This window comes from Ostrinia furnacalis, unplaced genomic scaffold (genome assembly GCF_004193835.3).
Source record: "Ostrinia furnacalis isolate ACB-3 unplaced genomic scaffold, ASM419383v2 OfSCF2829, whole genome shotgun sequence".
NCBI lineage: Eukaryota > Metazoa > Arthropoda > Insecta > Lepidoptera > Crambidae > Ostrinia > Ostrinia furnacalis.
In genome coordinates, this window is record NW_021133068.1 from 52,523 (window position 1) to 66,372 (window position 13,850).

Below are 13,850 nucleotides of genomic sequence, written 5' to 3' on the forward strand. Positions count from 1 at the left end.
GAGGCCACACAAGTGTCATGCTATAGGATTTGTCTTAGGTATAATTTATCAACAAATGTTCCCTCACCAACAGAATGTAACAACGCCCTCGCAGTAGGCGCGGTATTAACGTGTATATTGAAGTGCCTCGCGTGGACCGGTGGCGCCATGGCTCTACACAGGCCTCAAGGAGGCCTTACTACAGTAGGAGCAGGTCTTTGAGACCACACACAAGTCACATGATACAGGGTTCGTTGGAGATATTTGTCAACAAATGTTCGCTCACCAACAGAATGTAACAGCGCCCTCGCAGTGGGTGCCGTATTAGCGTGTATATTGAAGTGCCTCGCATGGACTAGCAGTGCCGTGGCCCTCCACAGAGCGGCCCGGTGGGAGGTCTCACTCCCACTTGAACAGGCTTCCTTGAGTGCTGTGTGGAGGCGCGCGCCTACCCTCCAAACGGCAGCTTCGCCGCCACCTTCAGCGAATACTGCCCCTGCTACCTGCATTGATAAAAGGATGATGTCACTTGCTGATGGAAATAAAAACTAGAGAATACCATCCTCTTTAAATTAATAACGTCTAGATGACGTCCGTCTAAACGGAGGCAAAAAACATTCTCATCTAATAATCTTACATAAGTTTTGTCTAGAGCTTGACTTGTCCTCTGTCAACGTAAAGGAAAAACTAAACCATGGTCGCTTCACTGTTCTTGCGTTTTAATATGACTGAGGTTGGATAGAGGGCTCGTGACGAATAAAACGTTAAACGTTATTTACGAGTGCGTTTCGTTTTTATGACGCTATACATAATTATTGGCACATGGTCATCTCACCGACTTTTGCACTAGACTCGTAGATCTGTATCGCAGCAGCCTTTGTAGTGATTGATGCAGATGATGATTACAAACAAGCTTTCTCACCTCTCCAGCATACCGGCTCCTTTGAGACACAACGGCCAACAAAGCAGCGGAGTCTTGAGTCACGCACGGCGGCCGCTTGTCCAACGCAGCGCGAGGTAAAGGCGCTGACATACGATTGAGGCCGGCAGCGCCTAATAACGCGCCCGTAGCTAAGGCCAGGCCACAGTGATGCCAGAGCGTTGAGTTTGGGACCTAGAGGAAGTAGTTTTACAGTTTAAAATCGTATACAGCATACTGTTTAGCTAGAGTTGTGAGAGAGTCTAAACTACAAACAAGAGACCTCTCTCTTAAGACTAAAATGTCTTATTCAAATGGGTTCGAATCTTACCAAAAGAGGGCAGTCTTTTGAAGCATACACCCGTATTCACAAACATTACAATGAGTTCTCACAGTGCGCGTGGACACACAGGGTTACACACGAACCAATCACAGAGCTCTATTCAACGCTGTGCGTTCGATTTGTTGTTTCACTTAAGCAAGCATAGTTTGTGAATACGGGCGATAGTAAACAAGTCAAGAAAGTCAAATCATTTGGTGGTAATACTTTTTCTTGTTTCCTGCTTTATAATAATTTAAGACTTAAAGGAAGGATTAGCTAAGCTAGGGTAATAGCTCCGACTGTATAGGTAGATAGAATAATATAGACTGCTATATCAAAATAAACTTACTTGGTTGAGGTATTCTTGCAAATGTGATCTTGTCGACTGGGGTGCCCACTTCATAGCCTCTTGGACGATACCGTGGCATCGGTCCGCGAAATCTTTTACGATGCTCTAAAAGTACAATTCCATTAATATTCTCTGGTTCTTAGACCATAATGTACTAAAAAACATATAATAATAGAAATAAGTGTAACAGAAATTGTAATCACGATACATCTTTGAAATTACGTAGTAGAAAGGAGTTTTTGCGCTGCTTCTTTTCAATACTGGTACACATTATCGTCCCAAAACAATGATTTGCAATCCGCAATCCTTATAGATCATAGTGTGTTGGATCCCGCTGAAAACCAGCTTCTCGACATGACGTTTGTGTTATATCGCGAATATTGCTGAGAGGGCGCCTCTTCGGCATAGCTTCTTTTGGATAATGTTATGAACTGTATTTTTTATAATATGCTGAATAAAGAATTCTTATTCTTATTTAATTGCAAAAAGTTGTATTGCAATCTCTGCCCACGCCATAAGACAATATCAACATACCTTAACAAAGTGGTTACGCAATTCTAACCCATATTTCAATCACAATACGTACCTCTCTCCCTTCCAATGTGTCTTGCAGCTGTAGAGTGAAGTCAGTGCCGGGCACCTTCAACAGAGGTGTTTCTTGGTTTGCGTCAAGTTCCAGACTGAAGCTCAATACTTGAAGGATGTCCAGCATTGACCATAGCACCTGTGAATTTATTAAATTATTCGTTGAGACTGAAAAAAATCATAACGTCTAAGATAAGGTAGTGATTGCAAGTTGGCATAAACCACTATATTGGGAAGATTCCAGGGAAGCATATGGAGCCTGAGAGAAGCCTTCCAAGAACTCAGGATTTGTCAAACATCACATCATCATCGTCGTATAACAACAATGATTGCATTGTTGTGTTTCGGCAGTTGGAGATATAATAGCCAGTTTCTCTGGGTTGAAGATTCTGGGTGACGCTCGCTTTCAACCTTCCGTCTGGTTATCGCTTTCCATCAGGTGAAATACAGGTCACCATCAGAAATAGGTCGTGGCTTTCCAGCTCTCTTTAAAGAAGTCTGTTGTCAACTTACCCTACAGTTCCATAAGAGATGAGGGAATCTGTCCACCAAGCCGGCCAGCCACTTGTCGGCCACCCTTCTGATCTGCTTGTGGATGTGGTTGAAGTTCACCAATAGGAACTGTGCGTGACTCTCTAGTTCCCTCTCCCGGGACTCATCTTTGACTTTCTCTGACATTACGTCAAGGAACTTTTGAAATACTTTGTCGCCGACACTGCAAAAAAAGATTTTAAATTGTAATGAGGGTTATCGTTTTTATTGTCCTTTTATCAGTAGGCACCACTGTCTTCGCCCACTAGCAAATGTCAGTGACCTCTACAGTGGTGCCAACTGATGAGCTCTAAAACGATAGCCTTCATTATTTTGCTATGTTAGGTTTTATTTAACTGTTGATACTGTGTGGAAATATTAACAGAATTCTTCAGCATGTCGCATTGTTTAGACAGCGATGTTGCAACGATCTCCGATTCGAAAACGTATTTTTTTTTAATTTATTAATATTTATGACTGAATCAAAATAGTAGTGACATTAGTGACAAATCTTACCTGGCAACACATTGCCACATCCCACTCTTGTCTTTTTGAAGCGCGGTGTCACTCAAATACTCTATGATCGGCTGTAAACTCGGCTCTGGAGAGTTTGTTACCCTAAAAACAAATAACATAATAAAAAACATGCGTTTGTGGACAGACTAGAATTTCAAATTTAACATTTGAACTTTCAATGTTTACTTTAGTTGTTGAATACATCTACTGGCACAAAATAAACCTCTTAAAAAGGTTAGGAGGAAACTTTTGACTTAACGGTTATTAGTTCTAGTTTTCTGTGTAGGCATTAGCAATACGTCAATATATCATCTAAAACTAAAATAAAGTTATGTACTAAAACAGCTTGACATCACAATATTCTCACCTCAAAGTCTCCAGCCAATAAACACTCAGTAAATACATGCACGGCGCAAACGTCAACTTGTTGACAATAACCGTCACATCAGCAGGATGTTCCAACAAGTTCAAGATCTGAGTCTTCAACTCTTGCAACTCAATTTGTGACACGGAATCGTTCCTGACAGCTGACGTGTACTGAAGCTCGCGCATTTCCGAGCGCAGTGACGTCTGAGAGACGAGGAAGGGAGACTTGACGGCTATCTCTTTCACTCCAGCGTACCACTCTTGAGGCCAGAGCCCTATAGTTGTAGAAAGAGACAGTATTAGTTTTGTGTATAGTTTGTTTTGAACGATGAATTGAATATTTTTTTAAATGTTTTTAACGGAATTTAAAAGGAATTACTTTACATTTTTAAACATATTTTTAGGGTTATCATTATTTTTTAATTTACGATATTATGCAAAAAACGGCACCTTTTATGTAGGTATTTACAGAAAGATATTTTAACTTATTATAATGTTTGTTTAGCGTATATTTGTAAAACAAAATCACTTGAAAACTCAATCAACAAGCAAAAATCTATTAACAGGTTTCCTACAAAAAGAAAATAAACGTGGCTTGACCAGGAACGTATATTATATGTATTATCTGGACTTGTATAATAATTTATACATAAATGGATGATTAACTTGGTATTTGGATTAATTGGTTCAAATCCCTGGCAAGCCACTCTAACAACGCATTCTACACTGGACCTAAAAGCACACGCTGTAAAACACAAAATCATATACACACACTACAAGTCCAACCAAGTCATTTTTTCACCAAACTAAATGCGTTCAATTTTAGTAAAACTGTTTTTATGGTGTTATATAAAAATCACTGATATTAGATGCACAGAAATTTCGGACATTATGATCGAAATTAAGCTATTTCGATTCTATGTTCGAAACATAGATCCTAAGTCAACCTATTAAGGTGTAAATTGCAAGAAACTTAACTTGCTGACCGACAGAACTAATTTACGTTCACATTTTGTTTATTTACCATGGAGTTAAAAGTAAGAAAATTCCCATAATTTTCATAATGAACATCACGTTTACGTCTAGTTATTTGGAAGTCTTTTCTAACAAACACCCTGAAAATATTAAGCAAAGATGTCACAATCACTTTTCTTTTTGCTAGTAAAAATTACATCATAATTATACAAATTAAGTGTATTTATACAACACCATAAAAACAAAGAAATGATTAATACAAACCAAAGGACATACATCTATAACTCTAGAAGCATTTTTACTCACGCTTCCGCATGGCTACAGGCGTGGCCATAGAGGAAGAGACAACAAGATGTTTAAACGTTTCTATTAAACAACACAAGTTGGATATACAGGGTGTTTCCTGCAAGGTGGAAAGCCGGTGCGAGAAGATATTAGGTGCATCATACTTATTGATTGAACCCACATGGTTCTCATATGTATTTACATGTGCCATGTTCAGTGATTTTGCTTAGTTTGGAAGTTATTGTTTGTCACTTTACAGCTTGGCTACTTTAGAGCATTTTAACACATTTTTGGGGCACTCTATCTTGACTTATTTACTAACACAATTTTTAGAGATTGCAGCTTATAAGATTTTTTTTCAGATATGATCTTCTAAACAAACTTTAAAAGATCATAAACCTTTGCTAAGCAAAATTGCCGAACATACATAGGGATTCAATGTATAGGTATTTATTTATTTGTAACAGGTATACAAACAGTTTACAGTCTGGGCTTCATCGTAAAGAAAAAGTGTTAATTACATACTGGACCGTAAGCCAAAATTAGTATACACAGCATGATAAATTAAATTAAATTACAAGTACTATCCAAAAATAAATACAGTTCTAACTTAACTCTAACAGTTACAACACAATATTATGAAATTTTATTAGATATTTTATACTATACTAGGTATGACGCATTTCTATCTGCTCGCAATAGCTTAACACCTTACAAGAAACACCCTGTATACAGAAAATGAGTGCTTAAAATTGTTTAGATAGTTCAGTTAGTTAGGCCTTGCATACATAGTTTAGTCGGATTTTTGAGATTAAATATGTTAAAACTGTGATTATGAAACTGAACTCAAGACGCGATTTAAGTTTGTACTTACATTCAAGCCTGTGATTGGTTAAAGTTAAATATTTTGAGCACACGTCTCAATCGTGACCCAAATCTTTTAATCTTCATCAGCTTTTAACATTATTTGATCTCAAAATAAAAATCCGACACTTTCAAAATGACAGTGTCCTCTTTAACTTTTTGTACAGTCGCCAGCACATCAGACTATACATTTTGTTGAAATATCGCACTTATTATAGCTGTAATAAGATGCCACAATATTTAACTTGACGTGCCGTCGCCTGTACCCGCATTTCCTTAAAGTGACGTAATAGTAATTGCCATTGAGAGAAGAAGAAGTATATTACTAATTAACTCAGAAACTTATAATTTACATTTAGCGTTGTGTAAGTTTATTTTAGCATTAAAAATCGTGGAATTCGTATCAAAGTTAAAAAGACTTCTATGTAACACTAGACAAGCTGTTCTGAACTAAAATATTGCCCATTTAGAATGTGATTGCTATCACAAACTAATTTTATCAATTGCTAGAGTGAGTGATAATGAAGAAGATGACAAACAAACACTCATAAAATATTTATTTTCATGAAAAACTAGGTACAATACAAAGACCAGCAGTAGTATAGTTATAGTATTGATGGCGCAACAATAGTTGAGGTGAACAAATACACAAACTGATGTAATATTTGAATACGAAACGCACAAATCTGCCAAAATATGCGAGACGTCAGCGTGACAAGCGTATACAGATATAGATGACCCACGCTGAACTGTCCCACCAAACTCAATGACAGGGGGGCGCTACCATAAAAAAATGCTTTATTTCCTCACCACAACAATCATTACAATATTTTTAGTACAATTTAGACTTATAGTAGTTTCACAGTTCAGTATTTTGGAACTATACAAATCTTCGCTTAGGTGATGGCTTCAACTCTGGTTGTTGACTGATAAAACGTCGTAATTAATTACGTGATTTAAAGTTAGTATTTTAAGTAACATTCGTTAGGCACAATTTTTATTCTGAACAGCTTGTCTAGCAGAAGTTTTTGTGAAAAATATAATAAAGACTATAAAATAATATTTGTATACATATGGTGTAAATATTTACCTGATTCTGCGGCAGTAAAGCCCATGACGACGCAGTAGAGCCAGAAGTCTTTGAACAGTTTGTGGAGACGAGGTTTCGGGTTTTTTATATGTGGCAACCTTTTGACTAGAACCTGGAAAGACAATAAAATAAAAAATCAATGTTTTGTACTCGAACTTATCAGTTGTGTTTGGCAATCGGTATTAAAACTAATAATATCTCGTGGACTTTTGTATTTGTGTATATGTTACAGGAAATGTATGAAATCCGTCATTGTATACAATTCCTAGGATTTGTGTATAAGTCCTAAAATCACCCGGAAATGTGTGATGTAAATTATATTAGACACATTTCCTAGGAAATTTACACATTTCCTAAACAGCAATCGGAAATGTAATTAAGATTTTTTTTTTNTGAAAACAACTTTCAGGCTAAACAATAATAGTTGTGAGTTAAAAGTACCTATCGGCCAATGTGGTTTGGCTAAATGAAATTTTAGGTGTACTGAGGGGCACCCGATCACAAGACCGCGCTTGTGCCGCATAGTTTTATACATTTCCTAATACAATATTGGAATTCTATAAAAATCCTAGGAAAAGTATACATGTCCTAGGATATGTGCGTATTAAAAAATCTCTGAAGCAATATTTTATACATTTCCTAAATAGCTTCGGAATTGTATACATTTCCTAGGAATAGTATACAATTCCTAGAATTCATACATTTCCTGTAACATATACATTAGTGGTTTAAATATTAAAATCAAACCAATTATAGTTTGAATCTGTGCGAGTTTCATAATTATAATTATGTGAGATGTATTTTACAGTTTGTGAGACGGTTGCGACCTACAAATTATAAATATTTAATAACCAATAAAACAGCTAAACAGTTAAGACTATACGGCAACGGCACGGCAATTTTTAAATACAAATTACTAATGTTCCCATTGACCCTTCATGGTAGGTAAGCTAAATGCTTGTGTTACGAGTGGATTGAACACAATAGTCGAGCGGCATCGGGAATCGAACCCGCGTTAATTTTTATTCTAATTGAAATGAAAAAAAAATACAAATATTTAAATAAACTCACCGCTATAACAGGTATGAGTACGCCCAAATTGCCCGCGCTCCCCGACGCTTTCAACACGGGCGCGGGCGAGCGGTCCGTAGCCCGCTCTCCCCCGAGGCCTAGCTGCACGAACAGTTCTAACAGTCGAGTGAGGAGTTCCAACCTGGCTGAGGTTCCTCTCACATTGGCGGCGATGTTGGCGAGAGCGTTTAGGACTGCGCCTGAGACGTGTCTGTGAAATTAAAATACCATCTTCATCATTCATTATCTTAGTGCGAGTTTACATCAAGCGTCTTCACTAGTAACTGCGTAAGAAAGTGACATTAAATGTATAACGGATTGTACGCCCCTAGCGGAAACTTTAAAGAACTATTTTCACATTTATTTTTAACGCAGTAGATGTCGAATGCATTTGATGTAAATACACTACGCCCACAGGTCATTTAAGTTCGAAGTGCACACTTGTCAACTCGGGAAGGGACCGTCACTGTATCAACTCGAGTCAGGCTGCTCCGCTCAACAGTCTAAAGGGGGCCGCTAAATGAAAAGAGGAGGTGCTTTGTGAAATAAGGCGCACGTCATTCTATTGGTTATTAATTGGATATGAAACACCCAGTTGGTTTACACATTTAAGGGAAACAACAGTCACACATAAAGGTAAGTGAGCGCGTGCACTTTTTTTAGGCATCTGAAACGCAGGGGGAGGGCCACAATAAAATGTTTGCCCTGGTTAGAAAAAAACGTAGATTCGTAAATGCATCTCACCTGTACTGTTTTTTATGGCTAGTCTCAGCATTGAACAGCCTAATACTTCAACCGGCGCTGGTATACAATACTAGTCCACAGTTAAAGCCGCGTCACGCTTTAGCCTCGTCTAAAATGTTTGTTGCAATATAACACTTATTGCAACTACATAAGATTTATACTCTCACCTGTACTGCTTCCTATCGTCGATGTGGTGGTAGGCAGCGCTGGCTGCCTCTACCGTGATGACGGTGAACATTAGAGATGGGTTATACTAGGTAAATTTGATACTAGGTACACCTATTCCTAGTATTTATTAATACTCTATCCAAATACCTATTCCACCTAATACGTAGTAATTTAGCATACTTGACGCGACTAGTGCGGACTAATCTACGTAATATGACTTTAAAATACATTTTTTTTGAAAAGATACAACCGTAGTATGAATAATACAATTTGAAATTAATAATAATTCCTCCCTTCATACTTCAACAGGCATAGGCCTGTCAACTTAAAAGTTGGCGTATTTAAAAGATATCAATTTCATAAAAATATTTACATAATATGTAAATGTCAAACCATATTCATGTAAATAAGAAAATATAATATTTTATTTTTTCTTATTTACATGAATATGGTTTGATTACGTTTGTGTGCGTTTGCTTCGTCGCGCTCAAATTTGTTTGGTCAGACAGAGACGGAGTGAATCTCTACGTTCGCACATAAGCTTAGCGAGAAATACTAGGTGCGCGTAATACACGACTACGGATTACGCAATAATAACCTCTATTACTTTGATGGTAGGGTCGGAAATCGTGTAATTTATAAAATACTAGGTGGATCAAGTATTTAAAAAATTGGAATAGGTGCCGCCTAGTACTGTAAAATACTTAGTGTGTGGATCTGTTCTAGTAAATACGTCTCATCTCTAGTGAACATCCGCATGATCTCATCATGGGCGGGCCCTCCTGGGCTGGCCAGCGCCATGCAGCCCAGTTAGTCCACTACTGGACCAGGGTACACGTAGTATAGGGACGTAGAACCTTGGATTAATTTCCAGCATCTCACCTGTACTGTTTCATATCGCTAGTCTCAGCGGTGAACAGCCTATTACTGATAGATTCAACCAGCGCTGGTACACAGAACAGGTCCACAGTTAAAACCGCTTCAAGCGCCACGATTTTCTAAGGCATCGGCTAACATTTTTGTTGTAATATAGCAATCATACGATTCGTAGACAGCACTAGACTGGCAGCTACGCACAGCACACATCTCCTATCCTCTCGTCTCCGCTCCGCTTTGGTGGAAATCGGGCCTTTTTTTATGTGACAGGAGGCAAACGAGCAGACGGATCACCTGATGGTTGGTAAGTGATTACCGTCGCCCATAGACACCCGCAGACCCAGGGGCGTTACAGGTGCGTTGCCGGCCTTTAAGGTGAAGATACGCTCTCCTCTTGAAAGCTTGCAGGTCGTATCCGTCCGGAAACGCCTTAGGTATATAGCGACATAGAACCTATGATTAATTTCCAACATCTCACCTGTACTGTTTCCTATCGTCGGTGTGGTGGTAGGCAGCGCTGGCTGCCTCTACCGTGATGACGGTGAACATCCGCATTATCTCATCATGGGCGGGCCCTTCTGGGCTGGCCAGCGCCATGCAGCCTAACTGGTCTACTATCAGGGTGTCTAGGGATGACGGTGACCGGCAGAGCCTGTAAAAAAAGCTGAGTAGGATAGATTTATTTATGCTCTTAGTTTAAGTTCTTTGGTTTGAGGAACTGTAGTCATGCTTTACAGTCAAACTACACTCGGCATCAAATAAATCGCACCTCCCGCGACAAGCACTTATCAAACGTATGCATCCCCACTTCCTACCAACATTGGTACCATTTGAAAGCCTAGTTCTAAACTTCATTGCATTAAAGGAAAGGTTTTTACCCCAAAAATGTGTCTTTACAAGGATCCAGAGTCACTTCTTCAAAAAATAGGTAGTTACGCTATAGCCATTTTTTATGACTATAAAACTGTTAAGTTGGGATTAATCGCTATCCATCTGTTAAAGAGGACACGTGAGATCTTTATTTGGTTTTATAACCATAAAAATTGGTCTAATTGATCCCAGAGGTGAGCCCAAAGTGAGGTCTATTTTCAAGTCACATTTATTGTATATGTTAATCAATTATTTAGAAATGAAATGTATTTTTCTTTAAGGATATTTATTGGGCTTTCAAATAACACCAATATTGTTGGGGTACCATAATTGTGTCAGAAGAAAATCTTTAAAGTTCGCCGCTATTTAATTACTTGGCCACAAAGAGTCGATTACTAACTGTAATATTGTGGAACGGTGGAATATTTTGTAAGGAGCAAAAAAAATTTTTGGAATGAGTTTATTTATTTAAAAACTTTATTGTTTATTTATTTAAAAGGTGGACTGCATACTAAAAGCATTCTCTATTAGTCGATCTTTGCAAGATTTATAAATCAGTTTTTACCTTTGCTGGAAGAATTGCAGGATCGTATCCGTAGTCTTCGGCGTGTCTTTCAAGGCGACTGCGACGTGTCCCAACATGATGACTATGTTGGTGCTTATTAGTGACGACTCACTGCAAAAAAGAAACTGATCAAGTTAAAAATTAATCTTTAAATTAGTTTACACTAGTTCAGAAGTCAGGGTTTCAATATAAAAAGTTACAATGTATTTACATCAACAAATAATTCTTATTCTTATACTTTATTGTTGGCAACCTGAGATACAGGATCTTTCCTAGTTCAGGTGTCAACCCGCCATAATCGGCAAAATGTTCCTTTTATAATAGTCTATGTACCTTATTTGTAAGATTATGGTGAGAGTAAAGGTATTATTTATTTATTAAGATTTATATTCCTCTTTGTTGTCTCAAAAAATAAACTGTAACTTTAGGACTTATGGTTTTTAGAGCTAAGATAGAGATATCTTGCAGTTAACCTGCATAAATGCGTACCTATCGCTTGTTTCAGCGGTGAACAGACGATTGCTGACAGATCCGACCAGCGCTGGTACACAGAACTGGTTCACAGTTAAAGCCGCTTCAAGCGCCACGCAAAGGTTCTCTATAGCCCCACCTGACCAACATGTTTGATGCAAAATAGCACCTTATTAGAACTACATAAGAGTCGAAGACTTACCTGTCGCTAGTTTCAGCGGTGAACAGCCTATTGCTGACAGATCCGACCAGCGCTGGTACACAGAACTGGTCCACAGTTAAAGCCGCTTCAAGCGCCACGCAAAGATTCTCTATGGCCGCGATCGACTAACATTTTCGATGCAAAAAAGCACCTTATTAGAACTACATAAGAATCGAAGACTTACCTGTCGCTAGTTTCAGTGGTGAACAGCCTATTGCTGGCAGATCCGACCAGCGCTGGTACACAGAACTGGTCCGCAGTTAAAGCCGCTTCAAGCGCCACGCAAAGATTATCTATAGCCGCGTCCGACTAACATTTTTGTTGCAAAAAAGCAACTTATTAGAACTACATAAGAATCGAAGACTTACCTGTCGCTAGTTTCAGCGGTGAACAGCCGATTGCTGACAGATCCGACCAGCGCTGGTACACAGAACTGGTCCACAGTTAAAGCCGCTTCAAGTGCCACGCAAAGGTTCTCTATGGCCGCGTCTCGAAGTTTCTCGAAGGGCGTAGACTTGACTGGAACGCCTGTCTCTGTTAACCCTTGGAGCTCCTTGCCTTGCACTGTGATGGGAAAAGATTAAAATAATTTAAATTTTTTATTAACCTCTCTATTTATTTTTCTGCAACATTATAAGCATCAGACTTCTTGAGACGCCACAGGCGTCTAACATAATGTTTTAACAACAATCATGTTAAATAAAACCTGAAATTATCAAAATATTTAAGACTAGAATTGACCATTAATTTTCTTGATGTTCCATATTAGAAATCGTTGTTTTTTTTTATCCACAACGAGGAAGCTCTTGGCCTGTATCTAACCTGATAGTAAGTGATTGTAAAGGTAGTTCGATTCTAAAAGTTTTTTACATCATAGCATAGGCATAGACTAAACAGAAATTATAATAAAGAATAAACAGTCAGTAAATATTAAACTTGCAAGTCTGAATTTAATCTATAGCTATTTATAAGTTCTAAAGGTTAAACCTCGTCATTGTAGTATAAACCTGTATAACTTACAAGTGACCTTCATGTGTTCCTTGCCAGTTTTCTCCAGCTCCAGCTTATGCAGCTTGAACAGGATCGGCGAAGGTGTTACTAAGAAGTCTCGCAAGCAGTATATTGAGGTGTTCGCGATGGTCGGGAATTTGGTCGCTAGTTTGCCTAAACCCTGAAATTAAGAAATTGAAGGAATCAATGTTAATTGGCCCTTTTAACCAACAAAAAGGAGGAGGTTCTCAATTCGATCGTATGTTTTTTGGGGTGTAATATTTCTGAAGTCTTTCGTCCATCTTCTAAAACCGGGATAAAACTATACTTTGTTTCCCTAGCTATCAAAATGTCTATTGTATTCTTTGAACTAAATTAGTTCCGTGGTTTAACAAACATATTCTATCGTCGCAAACTTTCACATAATAGTAGTAACATAAAAGGATTGTTATTCCAGCATCCATTAAGAAACGATTTTCAGGCTGTTTGAAATGAGTGGGAAATGGGAACGGGGCCTTTCTATAAATCTCTTTCTTTTGAAGGCAGAAACACGAACATTTGGCTTCACAGAACGAATGTTGACACGAGGTCACCAAAATAACAACTTAATTGGTACAGAAAAAAATTAATAGTTAAAAAAACTAAAACCAATAAAGTGTGGAAAAGACAAATCTAATGAACCCAAACTCGATACGATTCCGCAGTTTCGTTTAGGAGTTCCTATGGCCACCTTCCAGTCCCAACATCAGACCACCTTGATGGTACCATAATTATTGTGTTGTCATCTAATCTACAAGCCAAGTTTCATGATGATACAAGAATTAGAAGTGCATGTAATTCAGATTCTTAGACAGACGACCTAATAAAAGCGTGTTAAAAAGATACTTACTTCCAGACAAACCATCAGTAGAGGCATGTGAGCCAGTATGAGTTTGTGGTTGTGGTTGGAGTTTATCTTCTCCGTCAAGCGTCCGCAGAGAGAATCCGCACCTAAAACATTAATTCATACATTCAAATAGATGCAAACTGACTTTTTTTTGAGTCATACAAACATAATAAAACGGCAATTGAAAGAATGAAAATGTTTATTTGGCACACAATAAAAAAAAACT

General features: G+C 38.1%; 1 protein-coding gene across 1 annotated transcript in view; it reads right to left on the reverse strand.

Annotated features, from left to right (window-relative positions):
• Pi4KIIIalpha (phosphatidylinositol 4-kinase III alpha) overlaps positions 1 to 13,850 on the reverse strand; it is a 67,669-nt gene that overhangs the window by 42,829 nt on the left and 10,990 nt on the right. The window contains exons 6-19 of the mRNA XM_028309776.1: positions 13,628 to 13,728; positions 12,769 to 12,919; positions 12,117 to 12,312; positions 11,076 to 11,186; positions 10,119 to 10,292; positions 7,853 to 8,063; positions 6,782 to 6,893; positions 3,569 to 3,842; positions 3,202 to 3,303; positions 2,668 to 2,869; positions 2,156 to 2,293; positions 1,570 to 1,674; positions 902 to 1,093; positions 266 to 482 (exon numbers count right to left, since the gene is read on the reverse strand). Coding sequence (XP_028165577.1) covers positions 266 to 482; positions 902 to 1,093; positions 1,570 to 1,674; positions 2,156 to 2,293; positions 2,668 to 2,869; positions 3,202 to 3,303; positions 3,569 to 3,842; positions 6,782 to 6,893; positions 7,853 to 8,063; positions 10,119 to 10,292; positions 11,076 to 11,186; positions 12,117 to 12,312; positions 12,769 to 12,919; positions 13,628 to 13,728 — 2,286 coding nt within the window. The remainder of the gene's footprint in view (positions 1 to 265; positions 483 to 901; positions 1,094 to 1,569; positions 1,675 to 2,155; positions 2,294 to 2,667; positions 2,870 to 3,201; positions 3,304 to 3,568; positions 3,843 to 6,781; positions 6,894 to 7,852; positions 8,064 to 10,118; positions 10,293 to 11,075; positions 11,187 to 12,116; positions 12,313 to 12,768; positions 12,920 to 13,627; positions 13,729 to 13,850) is intronic.